Source organism: Stigmatopora nigra, chromosome 17 (assembly GCF_051989575.1).
Source record: "Stigmatopora nigra isolate UIUO_SnigA chromosome 17, RoL_Snig_1.1, whole genome shotgun sequence".
Lineage (NCBI taxonomy): Eukaryota > Metazoa > Chordata > Actinopteri > Syngnathiformes > Syngnathidae > Stigmatopora > Stigmatopora nigra.
The window spans coordinates 2438805-2456133 of record NC_135524.1 but is presented as its reverse complement, the minus strand read 5'-3'; the positions used below and the strand labels follow the sequence as shown (position 1 = coordinate 2456133).

At 39.1% G+C, this 17329-nt stretch overlaps 1 protein-coding gene and 1 long non-coding RNA gene across 3 annotated transcripts in view; one reads left to right on the top strand and one right to left on the bottom strand.

Moving 5' to 3' along the window:
• LOC144210232 (uncharacterized) overlaps nt 1-17329 on the top strand; it is a 37254-nt gene that overhangs the window by 10345 nt on the left and 9580 nt on the right. The window contains exon 6 of the long non-coding RNA XR_013329337.1: nt 5621-5760. This is a non-coding gene — a long non-coding RNA (uncharacterized LOC144210232). The remainder of the gene's footprint in view (nt 1-5620; nt 5761-17329) is intronic.
• The window catches only part of col5a1 (procollagen, type V, alpha 1), a 41236-nt gene that overhangs the window by 21062 nt on the left and 2845 nt on the right, over nt 1-17329 (bottom strand). For both annotated transcript variants that reach the window (XM_077736776.1, XM_077736777.1), the window contains exons 2-10: nt 9940-10107; nt 7882-8095; nt 7624-7786; nt 2397-2528; nt 1700-1804; nt 1228-1629; nt 1074-1162; nt 245-914; nt 116-172 (exon numbers count right to left, since the gene is read on the bottom strand). In XM_077736776.1, the coding sequence (XP_077592902.1) occupies nt 116-172; nt 245-914; nt 1074-1162; nt 1228-1629; nt 1700-1804; nt 2397-2528; nt 7624-7786; nt 7882-8095; nt 9940-10107 (2000 nt within the window). The remainder of the gene's footprint in view (nt 1-115; nt 173-244; nt 915-1073; nt 1163-1227; nt 1630-1699; nt 1805-2396; nt 2529-7623; nt 7787-7881; nt 8096-9939; nt 10108-17329) is intronic.

Genomic DNA, 17329 nt, shown 5'->3' with positions numbered 1-17329 from the left:
CTTTGAGAAGCAAAGTCCTGACTTTGATTCAATTCAGTCAGTTCATGGGTTGTCTGTAATATATCTTTGTACATTAGCTAGTCAGAATTTATCGGAAGTGCCTGTTGCTACTCACCGGTTCGATAATGGCAGGTTCCCCTTTCTGTCCTTTTTCACCACGGACGCCATCAACCTGGAACAATGAACCCAAGAATTAGCCTCGCCTTGTCTTTCCATATGCCTCCTTCAACTAGCTCTATCCTACCTGTCCATAGTACTCGGTCTCTGCAGGAAGCACTTTCGAACCTTTGTCAGAGTATTCCAAGTCGTCATAGTGCTCATCATAAATATTCAGATCCAAATCATCATAGTTATTGATGTGCTCCTCCTTGAAGGAGTCGAGGTCAGTGTAGTCTCCCTCGCCATCAATGCCAAGTCCAGTTCCAGTGGCGATGGAACCACCAGCTCCGGTTCCGGCTCTGGCCGATCCGCCGCCTACTGTGGAGGAGCCCCCAGCTGAGACTGAACCACCTCCGACTGAAACGGATCCGCCACCAAGAGCGATGGTGCCACTGCTGCTGCTTCCACCACCACCCAGTGAGATGGTACCACTGCTGCTACCACCTCCAATGGTGCCGCTTCCACCTCCCAGACTGATGGTGCTACCGCTGCCTCCACCGCCCAGAGAGATGGTGCCACTACTGCTGCCGCCTCCACCGCCCAGGGAGATGGTGCCACTGCTTCCGCTAGCTCCACCACCAAGCGTGATTCTGCTGGTACTTCCACCACCAAGGTCGATGGTACTGCTGCTACCAGCACCACCCAGGTCGATAGTTCCTCCGCTAAGGCCCAGGTCGATGGTACTGCTGCCACCACCAAGGTTGATAGTGCCTCCACTGCTGCTGCTACCGCCACCGCCAATGTGGACTGTGCGTCTAGGATTTGTGCAGAAAGTAGAGTCAATCACAAGGATGGGAAATAGAGTTGTGAGTCAAGTGGATTATTAAGAAGTCAAAGCCAAGTTTTCTCTCAATAATGTTATCCAAGTAAGTCACAACTCTGATTGAGAGGATGTCATAGGACTGGTCTTCTACCTGCTGCTGCCTCCGCCAGTAGTCAGGTGGCTGTCTACACCGTAATCTCCATCGCCATAATCACCGTAGTCGCCATAGGCCGTTCCGAGCTAGGAATATGGACAAGATTTAGACTCAGCAACTTTTATGGTCAACATCTGAGAAATTCACCTACAGTTGTTTTGTTGATCGTGACTGAGGATCCTCCTCCACCACCAATACCAACACCGGAGACAACCTTGGTTTCCACAGCGCTTCCTGCTCCTAGATCAATCTTTCCTGACACTCCCAGATCCAATTTGGGCTGAGAACCATCGCTCTCGGATGGATCATAGTAATTATCATAAGTTCCATAGCTGTCATAGCCGTCATATGCACCGGTGTCATCGGTAGTGCTTGAAGAAGAGCTACTGGACGAAGAGCTACTGGAGGAAGAGCCCGTGCTGGAAGACGAACCGGAAGAAGAACCGGAAGACGAACTGGAAGACGAACCGGAAGATGAAGAGATGACTACATTGCCACCTGTGCCAGCAGCAATAACGGCCTCTTCAACTTTGGATGCCAGGCTGTCCGTCACCTATAATGCAAAGTAGTGCAGATTTGCTGTGATGCAACATATTTTAGAATCCCCGTTATTGATTGACTACCTTGACATCCTCAGTTGGTTCTTCAGCATCAGTTGAGTCGGGAGTTTTTCCATTCTCCTCCTCATAGTAGGGGTACTCGTAATAGTAACTGTCCTCATCTGTGTTCTAGATCATAAATGAGGGACGACAAGAAAATCCTATATTTAGTCATCAATATACGATGATGTGAGAAATTAAGAATTAGAATTAGTATCAAGTGCAATTGATCTAGACAAGAATCCCACTTGTAGGAACCTTTATTAGACTCCCTTTTCTCCGTTTTAACTTGCTACACTGTCCAAGAATGAGGAATGATTTGCCTGTTGAGTGAATGTTACACTCAAAGGTCAAGTTGCAGTAAAATTTTGCTAAGTCACGATTAATTAGCAGTCTGGATTTGAGGTAGGAATTTAGCTTTGGACAGGGATCTTTCATCATCATTCCCCCGTCTGTTGCTGACAACATACTTTGTCAATACAAATGAGATACCTCTCTTTCAAGGTAATTATATTAATCCATATTAGTGCCTGGGTTCTTTTTGGCTTGAATTATAGGTGGGATTAGGTCATATAAGTGATAGTCATACGTATGTCTAATAGAGCTTGAAGTGTTAACATGACATGTTATTATTTGGACTTACTTGAAAACTGAAGGCCTATGGATAAAGCCCACCTGAAAACTAGGTTATATTTCTAAAGAATTCATTGTGAACACTTACGTAGTCGTCAGTGTTGGGGTCCTGGTTCTGCGGTTGGTCTGGAACGGACACCTCACAGTCGGGGCTGTAGTGCTCGCAGTAGTCATAGGCGGCGCGGTGGTCTGCTACAATCATTAGCTGCTGGATGTCTCCCTGGAAACAACACGAAACAGGAAGTCAGCGAGACGACTAAGTTATGCATTTAAACAAACAAGGACAGTAGGAGGGACGAACCAACAACAAATGAGGACAAAGCAGAACATCTGCACCCAAATTAGGTTGGATTTGACTTCAGGGTGTTTATTTCGCCCATTTTTTTCAATAGGATTCTCCACTATTAATAACTTGAATGCCTTGGAGGTGATGGTGATATTATGGCGAGTAACATGAGCGGACCTGTAGAAGTTTGACTTTGAGGAGATTGTATGGCAGTGTGGAGTAGGGGCTGGCCAGTGGGCGGTAAAACAGTTATTTAAGAAAGAAAAAATGCTGACAAGCAGGGGTGAGATTGATGGTAAGGCGAGAGCGAGAGAAAGGAAAAGAAGACGAAGGCTCTGTGGGATCCCCAGGCTAGACTGGAATAAAAACGCAGAGCTGTGTGTGTGTCTGCTACATTAACGTCGACGCTTCGGCCCAAACATGTTCTCATCGCACCTCCAAATGAAGTGATGTCATAGTATATCTTTTCCAAAGTACTTGGGTCGAAGTAATGGGGATGAAGAAAGGCAATAAGAAGGGAAAATTGTTCTGGGGTTTTTGTTAGATCCTCATTTTCAGATAGGAATATGTTAAGAGTCACTTTGTGGAGTTGAATAGTAAAATGTGATCCTTTAATAGTCCTTAGAGCGTTAGGGATAAATATGGTTTCCTGTTTTGTCATGGTTTAGGACTGCTGATTACTTAATGTGCAAAAAAATAAATACCCAAGTTTCTTCCAGGACCAGAGGAATGGAGTAGACCCGAAATGGTCATGTGACCATATCTCCGTTTTGGACTATGCTAAGTTTTGGAGTGGGTTTTTTTCTTATTAGATTTGGTGAGTTGCAGCTGTGCTCTAATGGGAGGATTTTGGTATATGAAAATGAGCTCACACTTGGTCGGGAATAACATTCGTAGAACTGTTAAGAAAAACGGGACCGTGTTCCTTGGCCTTTGTTTTGTAAGTTTCCAGAAATATGATGAATAGTAAATCCCTTCATTGCAATTGAAACCTCACATTGGGCAAGATTAGGGTTACATTGGTTAACTCATTATGGGGGGGTGATTTCGAATTAGGGTTATTTGGGGGGATTTACAATGTTGAGTCATAGTTTGATACCTGATAGTAAGAATCTTCGTTATCAGTATCTTTTGGCAAAGTTTGTTGGAATCAAGCAGGGAATTAATTTTGCAGTTTTAACCCGCCTAGCAACAGAAGTGGAGAGGTTTTCATAATGCGAACTGGTAAAGTGACATCACCCGAGATTGTCATACCCGCCTATATGTGGATTTTATATTAAATTTGGTTAAAAACTGAACAAAACCTAGTACACCAAGTTAACATGGCCACTTTAAACCAATCTTGTTTAACAAATAAGTTTAACTTCAACTTCAGTTCTCGGCCATTCGTCCACAACGTCCAAACTAATCTTCTCCTTCCCTAACTTGGACCCTGAACAGTTCTTTTCAGCATTATGTGTGCAGCTGTTGTACAGATGTGATTTCCTGGCGAAATGTGAATACAACATTTCTGGTTGAAATGAGTGTGCTGTAATTACACGTTCCTTAGTCACTAAAGCACAACCAGAAAAACATCGTTGATCAAACTTGTCATGTATACACTGATTAAATTGCAAATGGAAGTGGGAGGCAGACATTTGTCACAGTCTTTGTTGGACTACAGTATTGTTATGCTTGAATCCAGGTGAAGGTAGGAAAAATGTAGCCAAACATATGTCGGAATCTGACCCAAAACTTTTCCGGCTGGACCCAAACCTTCTCAAATATGTTCCCATGATGGGACTTTAGTCTTGCAACATCTGCACAACAAACCCCTTCGTAAAACCCTCCAAAAATGTTGGCTTTTTTACACACAGTTTGTCATAGTTCAGGTTAAAAATGTTATGTTAAGCACACTCTCCTGTTGAACCAGTTTAGACGATATAAGACATTATAAAGATCCATTACTGTATATGTTGTTCTGAATTATGACAATATTGCTGTTTGCTCTTGATTCCTTTTGAGTCTTTGCCTTTTTTTTTAGTTTAGTAGTCCGTAAACACAGAATCAACTTAATGACTTAATGTCCCATGAGCATTACTGAATGTAGCACTCTAAAATCCAGCAATGATTTTCTTGTTCCACCTCACATAGCAGCTTGATTAGGGTTAAATCCTCAGGACAAACCAGGTTAGTGACACGCCTAGCCCTGTGCAACCCTGGGAGGTCTTGAGTCCGAGTCCCTAATTTACGGAACACAAACAGAATATTCCGCATTTTGGGTTTAGGCCAGTTGGTAAACTCTGTGACCGTAAATCAGCATCCAATTAAGAAAAAATGAAGCGTACTATGATTATATTTTATCACATTTTCTGTTAATTACTAACAGCTAAAGATTTTAATCTCACATCTTTCTGGGTCATATTAAGTGGAAATTAGATCTGTTCCAGAAATTCTATTAAAAAAAAACTCATCCTTACAGATAGTATTTTCCTTTAGTTCTTTATGGCTATTTAAATAGATTTTTCCCCCCAAAAAATGGAGAAATTGAGTAAATCATTTATTTTATTTGAAATTATTGACCTTTTTTTGTGAAATAGTGTCCAGTGGGCCATAAATTTCAGGCCTCTGTATTATATGGAGCTAATAAAAATCATAATTCCTAGTTTAATTATCACATAAAAAAGTGGGTGCAATCAAAATGTACGCAAAGTGTAAATCTAGTCATGAAACTTTCAGGGGTTTTAAAAACTAAACGTTTCGCACGGTTGGCAAGACTAAGAAAGAGAAATCTCTGGATGATGTCACGCCATGTGGCCACGATTCCAAGACTGACCTCAGTTGCAAACTCATCACTTTTTCCAGAGTTGGCTAAAACTACCTTTGCGTACGCATCCCACAATTTCGCCAGCCTCAAAATTGACGTTGTCTTAATGTAACCATGTCCCAAGTTCCATCTTTTTTGCCATTATGATTAAAAAATAACACTTTCCATACATTGAACAGGGTTGAATGAACTAAACCAATTGTGTTTGTTTTATTTCCAGTTATAAAAGCTTTGTCTTGGAACAACAATGGCGGTGGGACCAAAATTGAGTAACCAGAAAGTACTCATGGACGTTTGTCCAGCCGACCACGACATCGTCCTTAAAAACCAAACCACAAACCAAAGCTTGACGTTTTTTGGGTAAGTACTTTTACAATTGCCTGACCACCACTGAGTCACATATTTGAGGGTGGGAGGAGTTCTCAAATTATGTTGACGTCGCTGATATTTCATAGGCATAACTAGTATTAGTACATGTGTAATTTCTAATTTTTCAACAAAATGTGTATTGTCAATGGTTGTTTTTATTGTATGCAATATATATGTAGTGTAGTATTTATATAGTGTAGTATTCATATAGTGTAGTATTTATATAGTGTAGTATTTGTATAGAATATATCTGAAAATGACAGTTTTGGTCTCAAATACGTATGCAATACTTTTTTTACTGCTCAAAAATCTACATAATATTTCCCTAGAAAATATGAATTTTACTTCATTAACATTCCGACATTTTTACTTATTTTTTACTTAATTATTCTCCACTAAAATCTAATTGTACTTTAAAAAAGGCAACTTATTTGCAAAAGTACTTAGAATTTTATCCTCATCTTATTGCAAATACAATTTTTTTGTCAAATTTGAGCTTTTTATCCCTAAAAAAATACATTAGTGCTCTTTTAGAAATGACTAAATATAATCTGTAATTATTACCATATCATCAAACACATTTCTTTCTCCCTTTATCCTAAAACAAATCTGTATGTTCTACTCCGGATAATTTCCAAACTTAAATGTGTTCCTCCACATAATTATTTCTGGCTGAACTGCTTAAACGCCAACTAAATGACGCAGACCCCCCCAAAAAAATACAATAAAATAAACCCTCCATCAGACTAAACGGGGTGAAGGGAGCGAGGGGAGAACAGTTTAGGAAAATGTGGTTTTCCAATTCCTCCCTTAGTCTTGTCTGTCTCCACTACAAACTGCCAAGATGAACAGCGGGGGAGGCTTTTAAAACAAAAAAAATATATCGCCTCGTTCCCACGGTAACAGCCGGGAGTCGGACCGCCGATAGTCCATCTCGGATTTGGATAGTTTAAGTGTGGCGTCAGCGGGGGTGATGTCATATTTCAAACGCACCGCTGTGGGTTAGTGGATGGGAGTCGCGAGGTTGGTTGGCCCGGCATCAATCGTAGCCAATCGGCCTCTGTTAATAATTAGGTGGTGTCGATGATTCCTTTTTTTAATAGATTTCAGGTGAAGTATCGTTTTTTTTTCAATTAGTTTATTGTGGTGAGCTTGGGAATGTTGTTTTATTTGATATTTAACTCTTTAGGACTAGTTAAAATGACAAATGGTAGTCATATCTCAGATTCGTGACTTGACATGGATTTAAATGCATTATGGCATAAATGTGGCATATTTGTGTTAATTAAAAAAGCAAAAGTTGGACAATTGAAATAAAACCGCAGGACAGTAAATCAACCATTGTTGAGAAAATGTCATTTGGGATTTGTTTTATAATTTCGCTTCAAACTAATTCTTGGCAAAACTATACTTAGCCAGTATGAATCTTGCCAAGACTGAAAAAAAAATACTGAAATAATTAAAATTATCTATACAAGTCATCAGAATTGTGTTCCCGATAAGATAAAATCTTCTAATGAAATTTTTTGGACCCAGAAACGTTAATTCTGAACTTTGGCTGTCAGTTGATCCCTCAAAAACTTTGACCTAAACACTTTAACTTTTGGTCAAGCTATACGCCTTGCGGCTAATGCTACAAGGAACTGCAATTTGTGACGCGTGGGTGGCAGCCATCAGGCATGTTCGGTCACCAACATGTCTACAGAGGAAATGACCACCACCACCACCACCGCCTCAAACCACAAATAGGCACCAAAGTCCATTACAGTCTTACAAAAGCCATACTCAATGCCTTCATTGACTCTAAAGGTTTTTCTTTGCAGTATCTGTTAAAAGTACTCAAATCGTACCAACCTCAAAGACTTCTTCATCAAGTATTCTTGTTCCGAAGACAATAATTCCTTTGGTGTCGATGATGGGGTGGTCCGATCGAAGCAGCTTCTGGGTGGTCTTCTTTTTACAGTCCAGAATGAGGGTGATGGTCTGCTTGTGTACACTGATGGCCACTCGATGCCACCTAGACAAGAACAAGGAAAGGTGGTCTTGGTTCAAACCCGTTCTGAGACCCTAATCCTGATAGGGATCCCCCCCACACAAAGGTAGTCCACTTACTTTCCATCAGCCAGGTTGATCCCCCGGAAGAGTGGGTAGTCCTCCGGTCCGGGCTTCCCAGTGTGGTCCTCGTAGAGGAAAACGGGCGAACGCCCCATTTCCAGACCCAGTTGCTGGATTCCCTGCTCATTGTACACCGATAACAGGAACGATTGGCTTCCCTTTCTGGGCCTCACTGTGGCCAAGATGGAAAAGTCCTCAGGGAAGACATCACCTGGTCAGCCAAAGGAAAGAGTTCTGAAAATCGGGTCATTTGTTGTGGTGTTTTTTTTTGGCATTGGAACAATTGGATAAGGCAGTTTGGAAGAAAACCAACGAAAGGTTTAAGCTGACATGGAAAAAACTTCATAGCTGAATCAACTACTGTCCAATAATAACTATACTATAATGCATACTTTGGATAGTAAACAAATGTGGTAATTAGCAAGATTTTTCCAAATATCATTAGGAAAATTCACTCCTGATTTGCGAGATTTGTTGTTTTTTATTAGCCCGTCTATTTTTTATGTAGAATTTTAACATTGGTTCAATGTGTATCACTTTTAGCGTACTGCAATAATAACTATACTATAATGCATACTTTTGATAGTAAACAGATGTGGTAATTGCCAAGATTTTTTACCAAAAATCATTAGGAAAATTCACTCCTGATTTGCGAGATTTGTTGTATTTTTTTAGCCCGTCTATTTTTTATGGAGAATTTTCACATTGGTTCAATGTGTACTGCTTTTAGTGTACTGCAAAAGTGAAGTAATCCAAAACAACCCAGTTTTTAATCCACCAATAATGAAAATATATCATAAAATCCCCCAAACTAAAACCGTACATTCCCCTGCACTTCTCAGCCTTACCACTAGTTGGATCTCATTACGTAAACAGTGCCCTTGATTCCAAAACTCTGTTTACTCAAGACTTAAGAGCAAAGAAAAAAAAATCCTAATTTTCGTATGGTTCAAACATTTCACAACTAAACATCATGTATATTATCGTAATGTTATGTTTAGTCAAACAGGGAATCCTCTTGAAGATTTTTTTTTTTCAGCGCCCACCAGTTGAAGTATTTGAGTCAGAAAACTAGTAGCCGCAGGCGTTATTTGCTTCTGTAGCCCCAGGCGCAAATTTGGCAATCCTTTAGGAGACATACCGCAGCGTGGGAAAAAGCGTGCTATAATTAGCTTGCTCTTTTCAAGTCGTAAAGGTAATAGGAAAGTACTTCTACGTCTGAATTTTTAACTAATTGTCTCGAGTTTGATGACTAAATGTCTGCGCTGACTTTTCCACATGAGCTTGACGTCTTGTCCAAGTGTGTTTAGAATGTATTTGTCATTTATGGGTAGACATTTTTTAAGGATGAGGTGGTTAATCATGTGGAAAAATTAATGGGGTGGAGTGATGTCACTGGCTAGGCTTTCCTCTGGAATAAAATAAAATAAAAACAGAGACTAAAAGCAAGTAACCATTAACATTGATGGAATTGGTAACATTTTAATTAAAAAAACATTTTATTGTAATTGTAGACATTTTTTTAGGTTAACTAGCATCTATTACCTGCAACTTTTATTCAGATATTAAAATCAGGAAGAGTTGTGCTTTCAAAATAATATTATGTGATGTTAAATGGGAAAATATAATCTGTAATTCAGTAAAAAATGGTGAGTGTAAAACTAAATAACAATTCTAATGTAAATAAATGGCTATAGTGTTTTGATATTGATATCAAATATATTTCCTTCTAATGATTATGAAATAAAACCAATTGCAAAAAAAATTAAATATTATTAATGAATATTGGTCAATGTAGTTCCTTATTTGTAAGCATTTAATGTAATAAAATTAAGTATACTTAACTCCGTCTTTAAATATTTTAAAAGTCTTTAATTGTCTGGACTTTTTCATTGAACAGATTCAAAGTTTATTATGGTTAACTGGCATAAAATAATCAATTATACAAAAGCCTTTAAAAAACATAAAATGGAAAACGCTCTCCTTCTTTATTTGTCCATTTCATCCCACTAGAAAGTCCGTAAAAATATGGGATTAGCGCCAAAGTAAACTCACCTGGATACAGTTGTTTGGTAGGAGCGCTTAATTGCGCCTCTTTGGAGACTCGGTAGGCCACATCCGGTCCTTGCGACGACCTCCGATTGGAGCAAAAACCCGTTGTTTTCGTGACGCCTTCGGGTAAACTAGGAAAATCTAAAATCTTCAAGAGGTTTGCTGGTTCCGCTGCACACAAAACAAAAACACAAAAGCCATTTTCTTTAGTCAAAATCAATTTCCCAGAAACCCTAAAACAACCGCAATTAGCCAATTCCACCAGAATACACATTTGGGGTCAAGCATTAACTGCAACCCCCTCCTCAATGAGGGCCAAAGTTACTTTACTCAAACAGCTGTTCCCACAAAAGTGTCCCTGCTTAGGCCATGTGGACAGAATAGGGGTCACGTCCACATAAAGGATGGACACACCATTTTTACGACATGGATGTAACAAAAGTCAGGACGATAGTAACCATGTTCAGGTATGACATTCTTGGGTGTTGGACAACCTAGAGACCACACACGTATGGACAAGGAAGTCCAATTTTTGCTAGTGAAGCTTCTTAGTCAGTAAAAAACGTAAATGTGTAGTATGCGTTATTAAATTAGGGTTTTTTGGAGAATTTTGACAAATTTTAGGGGAAAAAAGTAATTTAACCTAATATTTTCTTGCAATTTTTCAGTGTATAACAGTCTATTTTTTCTTCTATACTATTTATTCTTATATAGGTCGCCGGGGTGCTTAAGCAAATCACAGCTAATGATAAGCAAGAGGGAATTTGCACCCTGAACTGGTTTTTTAACCAATCACAGGGCAGAAAGAGGCAAACAACCATTTGTGTTGATAGATATACTTTAGCTAGGGGTAATTTTGTAGTATTTATAGTAATGTTGCGCTCTTTAAAAGTCAAAATTGGATTTATGATTGTCAGTTTATCTCATTATGATGTCCCCTTCAGAAAATTGGATGACAGTCGTTATAGTCTCAAATTAAAGATGTATTTAAAGCACAATCTATTTGCCCAATTCCCAAAAAGTAGTATGTCATTGTTTTAATAATTCTGGGACTCGGCCCCAGAACCAAACGAAGCAGTCCGCTTTTCTTAAACACAATTAATAAGAATATACATAGTGAACTAGCTCCTTGATTTTTTTCTCACATTCTTAACCGAGCAAATGGGGAGTGATTTAATCGTGGTTTATCCAAACAGCCAGTCCCTTTCAAGCATTCCGAGGAGGCTCGGTTCAGAGCGCCGCCACTTCCTAATCGGGATGTTCTCATCGCGCTCTCTTTCGCCGATCCGGCCCACGCTTCCTGTGTCTGGGAGGAAGGCGCTTATCCACGCTTGCTAATTGGGACAATACAGCAAAGGGTGATGCGCTCTACCATTTTAAAGCACTTTTCATTATTCCAAACAGTAGTAATTATTTGACCGTTTTTCTAAAATCCAGAAATAAGCCACTTTTGACACTCTCTACTCTGTTTTTTTTTTTTTTTACAAGCGAGCAGCCAGCCGTCGCCTGCACTTTCCATCCGACCTTTAATCATTTTAACGTTTTATGTGTCCCTTTTAAGGGCATAAACTTGCGTTTATGGCAAATAGCCGTCTTGATACTGAAATTTAATCTTACTTTTTCCTCAGTAAAACTTCCGGATGTCAACTTGTTCGTTGACTGACAACAAATGAAGCAATAACATCAGCGGGGCAACTGGTCGACACTAACTGAGTCACGACCCCCGACTGTGTATCTTGCCTGCGCTAATCCGCATTGACACAAGATAATCCCGTCAAAGTTTTCGAGGAAATAACCTATTCGATCCTTCTGGTTCTGTACTTAATAATCCCAACCAAGTACTACCATCTCTTATTCATTGATTTGACCATTTACAATGTTAAAGTAGTTTTTCCTTGTTTTTTTTAACTCATTGGCGAGTACGATTGAATATTTGAGTGTACTCAGTGTGTATTTTTTAAAGTTTGATTAGTTTAGTTTCTATTAACATTGAAGGCATTTAAAACTATAAAAAATATGCTGCAAAAATGAATAGTCAAGAACAAAATTAATATATATTTTTAAAATGCCTTGCGATTGTCTCGTCACCATTCAGTGTTTACCCATAGTTGGTTGTAGTAGGCTCTAGCCCCCCCGCGAACCAATTAACAGTTCAGAAAATGAAAGTATCTTTTTTTTAATTACAAAAATTTGACTTTTGCACCAAAGTCCAACCAAAAAACACTTAAATTAGCCACTTTTTCTATATAAAGAGTTAACCATCTTTAGTTATAATTTTTAAGAGCTGTCCATTGTCCTGAATGACTGAATTTCAGTCCCAAAACTCTTATTTTTCAGTCCAAATAATACCTCTCTCCTTTCGCCATACCTCCATTATTCTGCCTTTTCCCACCTCCACATTTCTCAATCACCCCCCTTAGTTTCCACGGCGCACAATCCAACCCCTTTTTTTTCACCCCCGCGGATCTAAGGGCCCTCTGAGAGGTCAAAGGGAGGTGAGCCAAGCCGTAAAGGTGTGACGTGAACACAATGGAGCTTTCTCTCATAGAAAGACCACCAAAAAAGACGCCTGGATACCTCCAGTGTGCACCCGTCGCCAAAGCCGAGCGGGACACACGGCGTCATTCATAACTTTAGGAAGCGACGGCGACCACATCCCAAGATGTCAGTCGCCACCTTGTTATGATGTGATGTTTACCCACTTAGCCCAAGGACCTTGGGGGCACCACCTATGGGGCCACCTGCTAAAAATATCCCTCAAATCAGAGTACTTTTCCCCCAAAACTTTTCCTTTGCTGAATTTAAAGTAGCAAGAGTCTACACTACGTCTTTTCTGGAGGTTTGTAGATCTTTGACGATGTAGTATACTTTAATAGAGGGGTTGTTGGCTCAAGTTCAAAGTCAACTACTTGGCAGAAAATAATAAATAACAACGTTTCAAGGGAAGTGACTGAATTTTAAAATATTTTATGCATGAATACATTGTCATTAGGATTTTTCAGCCTTTATAGAGTACTCCCAAAAAAAATTTGCATTATTAGGGTCATAATCAGAGTATATTTCTATTTTTTAATTCATTTTTGTAGTTATTTAGGTCAATTGTCATCATTTTATTCATTTTTAATCTTGTGGATTATGATGTGTGTACATGATTGGTTATTCTGACGTCTGATTGGCTGACAACCAATTGAGTGTGTGTCCCCCTACTACCCGACACCCCCGCGGACCCTTGTGAGGATGAGCAGTATCTAAAATGAATCAATTAGACTACAATAATAGCAGGCCATAATTGTATACTACATAATACCATTGCGGTCTTCACAACGAGTACTAAATAATTCTCATTTTCCAGTATTATAGTACTTTCCTATATTTTCCATCCCCAAAGACTAGATTCTATTGAAATATGCGAGCCCTGAGCCAACATCTTTACTCCACTAGGCGACCTTTTCCTTTGAACAGTAGCTTGGGATCCATAATCCAGGTCTCGGCTTGTTGCCAAATGTGTGGTGGATCCCATTCCCCATATCTTCTACATTTTTTTTCACCCTGCACATACACACTCACACACTATGGAACAATCCTTGCCGACTCTTCAGACGGCACCGTGGCTTTGACAGGAAGGAGGGGAGCTGGAATTGTGAATTTTCGTGGTGGGGAGGAGATTAACATTCCTCTTTCACTGCACTTCTTCCTCCTCCTCCTCTTTCTGATGGGTAAGAACCCTTCACTGAATTGAAGCCATCCGACCAGTCAGTCAGCCGGCCGGTCAGTCGTTGGGCAGGTTGCCTCTCCGGGCGTCCATGCTTGACCTGACTCAAGGACAAGCCGGCAATAATTAGCAACCATGAAGAGAAAGAAGCCCAACTCCAAAAACAAGAAGGCCCAATGAAAGAGTCCCTTCCCCCCCCCCCAGCCAATCACCCACCCATCACAACACAAATCTCTCCAGAAACGCCAAAGGGTCTACCCTAAACCCAAATCTACCAAAACCTATTTCAAACCCAACATTCTGGCTATCAAATCCCCAACATTTTCCCAAGCCACTTCATAGTGAACTAAAGTATATCATAGCAAGTTATATTAACTCCGACCTTGAGCATGTGACCAGACGTGGGAAATCATACTGCAAGCATTACATCTGCTAGATTGAGCTCATTACACACACTCGGACATCCTGTTGAGTCGATTCAGAGTGTCCACACAACACACACATAAACCCTATGAGACATTTTTTTGCTGTAAATTCTGCTAAGGTGCTTGATATTGTTTTAAAACATTCAAGCCTTCCATATTAGTCACTTATTTGTCAAAATAGCAGACTGTCCGATAATGTCCAATTGACTTCAAAGAAAGGGACAATACCCAATCGATCTTTCTTAGGACTGAAATGGCAGAGAAAATAATCCACAAGATTTCCAAGCGTCATTCAGTCACCCCACACCCCTAAAATAGGGGAAAATAATCTGGATTTTCTTCTTAATGACAACTAAACTCCAGACTTTAGGCTGTTAAAAAGCAAGACCCCTAAACCAACACCCAAACCTTCAAAACTGGTCTCATTTCAAAACCACTTTTGAGAGCAACTAGTTATTACACATCACAATCACTTCTGGCAATATCCACAACAACCATAACACCAATATGACCAATCCCTATAGACCCACCCACCAATCCCAACCTGAAAAACCCAACATCAAACCCCTAGAACTTAAAAAAAAGCCAGCAAAAAGACTCCATTTACCTCCATTTAATTTTCCCCTAAATAAACCCTGACCTTATTTACTTAAGAATCTCCAACTGCCGACCAGTCCTGGTTGTAATCCCACTGTCACCCAATATTAACTGGGATCCTCTCCAGGAGGAAATAGATGCTAATTGGCTAATCCCCACAACATGGAGAAGTTGCTTACTTTGACGTAACGCCCTAGCACCGCCCACAAATGTCACGGAAATCACAACCGGTCGTTTTCTAGTACGTTAACGTAGAATCAAAACCAGCCTGCCATTACCCAGACAATTTCAACCGCAGAGGGGCACGTGAATTGTAATTATTTATTCTGGCACAATGTTTCCAATGTAAGCACTTCATTTTATCAAGTGGAAGCAGTCTATAGCGAAAAAAAAACCTCCCGTATTAAGGTAGAGTCCCCGAAAGATGAACCACATGTAGGTTTGGAGTGTTTTTCAAGGAGCCTTTTCTCTCTCTTTCTCTTTCTCTCTTTCTCTCTCTTATTACTTTAACAGAACTCCAGATGGTTTAGTTCACAGTGTTGATGATATAAATCTGTCCACCCCTAACTAGGATGGAAAAAGTGACTCAAAACCCTGCTGTTTTTTTTCCTCATGCTAGAAAGCACAAAGAAGGCTTAAAAATGGTTTACATTTCAAGACACCAAATTCAAGTGCTAGTCCTTTTAACTACATTTTTTTTTGTTTTAAACAGTCATTTTTATTTGTTTTTGACTTTGTAGTAGACTTATTTGATCAAATTACTACTTGGTTAGTATCAGTAAGTACTCCCAAAAACTAACTTATTTATTTTAACGTTTAAGTAAAGGAAGAAACAAAAATAACAATTGATTGGTATTTTTTTGTCAAATTTCTTAACCAAATAAAATGTATGTCACAGTTTTTTGGTAAAAGTTTGAAATTTCTATCAAAAAAATATTTTTTCAGAGCCTTCTAATTGTACAATATATTTTTTTAGCTTAACTGGGTAGGAAGGGGAGATTTGATTACCTCTCAAACTGCATTTTTTCTCTCTGTGTGTCCTACAACTGTCTGGCGACCAATCTAGAGTCAATCATTTATTTATTTTTTTGACTTTGGCATCACAAGCCTGGAGAAAGACCCAAAAAGTCTTAAGATCCAATCCCAAAACCTCAAACCTGCGTATCACAAATGCTAACCACTCACTACTCTTCTGCCAATCCGAAAGACGTCCCATTTCAATATTTTTGCACATTTGCACCAACAGAACGTTTTTTTTCCATCCCATCCCCTCTAAATCGACCTCTGTACCAGCAACGATTAGATTTCATTTGGTTGGAAACAAAAATGGACAAAAAGTGCTTCGCTCAAGTCCAAAAACTGCGGCTTTTGGGAATGTGTGGTTGGAAAAAATGAATCATACACTGATTATAATACTCCCATTACCCTTTTTATTTTTTTTAAATAACAACAAGTCTTCTTGTGAGAAGACTACAATTCCCAAATGAGCCAAAGAGGTCGCCCAGAACATTCCTGTCCCCGTGAACTGTAACCCGAAACCCAAACGACGAAGCTTTTGTGCTCCCTCCGGCACATCCCGACCCGATTGGAAGGGGGGCCGACTGAGAGGGGACCGATGTTTAGTGGATTTACACACAAGGCGCCATTCACCACTTCCAAACAATTAGCCTTAATTACAACGAGATCTAAAAGGCAAGATATACAATACAGTTTTCCATAAATAACCAAGCATTTGTGCCCGCCAAAAAGTTGATAAAACCGATTAAATTCATGGAAGGGTCAATTATTTCGTCCATTTCTAATTGTGATAGAGTACTTTTGGCATAAGTATGATTGAGTTTGTTTTATTTAATAGGGGACAGCAAATATTAATGGAACATATGTATTGTTGTTAATGAACATGTAAATGTAAATATGTATGAATGTAGCCGAGGGATAACTTCTATCTTTAGTCCTTTGTGTAGGTTGAAGATAAATGATGACACAAACTAGACATGTTTACAGTTTACACAGTTTTAGACAGCTTTGTGATTGCAATTTTCTTCTTCTAGCAGGCTTTAAGATGATTAGCCAAGAGGTTTACAGACTTATGTTAATTGGTATTAAGTTAAAAGTATGAAGAGAGATGGTGATTGGGCTAATTTATCACTCTTTTTGAAGGGAACTACACAGTCACCTCTAGAGCCAGCCCTTGTTGATTTGTTGGATTTTTTTTGTACAGTGGAGGAGAATGTATTTATTTTTTGGAAGATTTTATTAACTAAGTTTGCATATGCATATTTAACAATATTTTCCCAGTTCAGGTTTTTGTATTTTTTAAATATCTGACTGTCGTGGTGCTTTATTTTAAGTGACAATTGTGAGTTAGAGTTCACTTTTATACCATATTAAGTAATTATGTTGAATTAAGACCAATCGACCATTCTAATACGTTTGTTTTAAAAAAAAAAATACTTGAATTAATTGCTGTTTATGAATGAAAAATAATAACCTAATCTGAAACAAAACACTACCAATGGACTCCAAGCAAAAGTATATTATTATGTACATTATTTCCTAAAATAATCATTTTCAGTTGATTTTAAACAATCTATATGTTAACTTACATGGACGATCCACCATCACTTTCAACTAAAACATGTCTTCAATTATCGTTAGC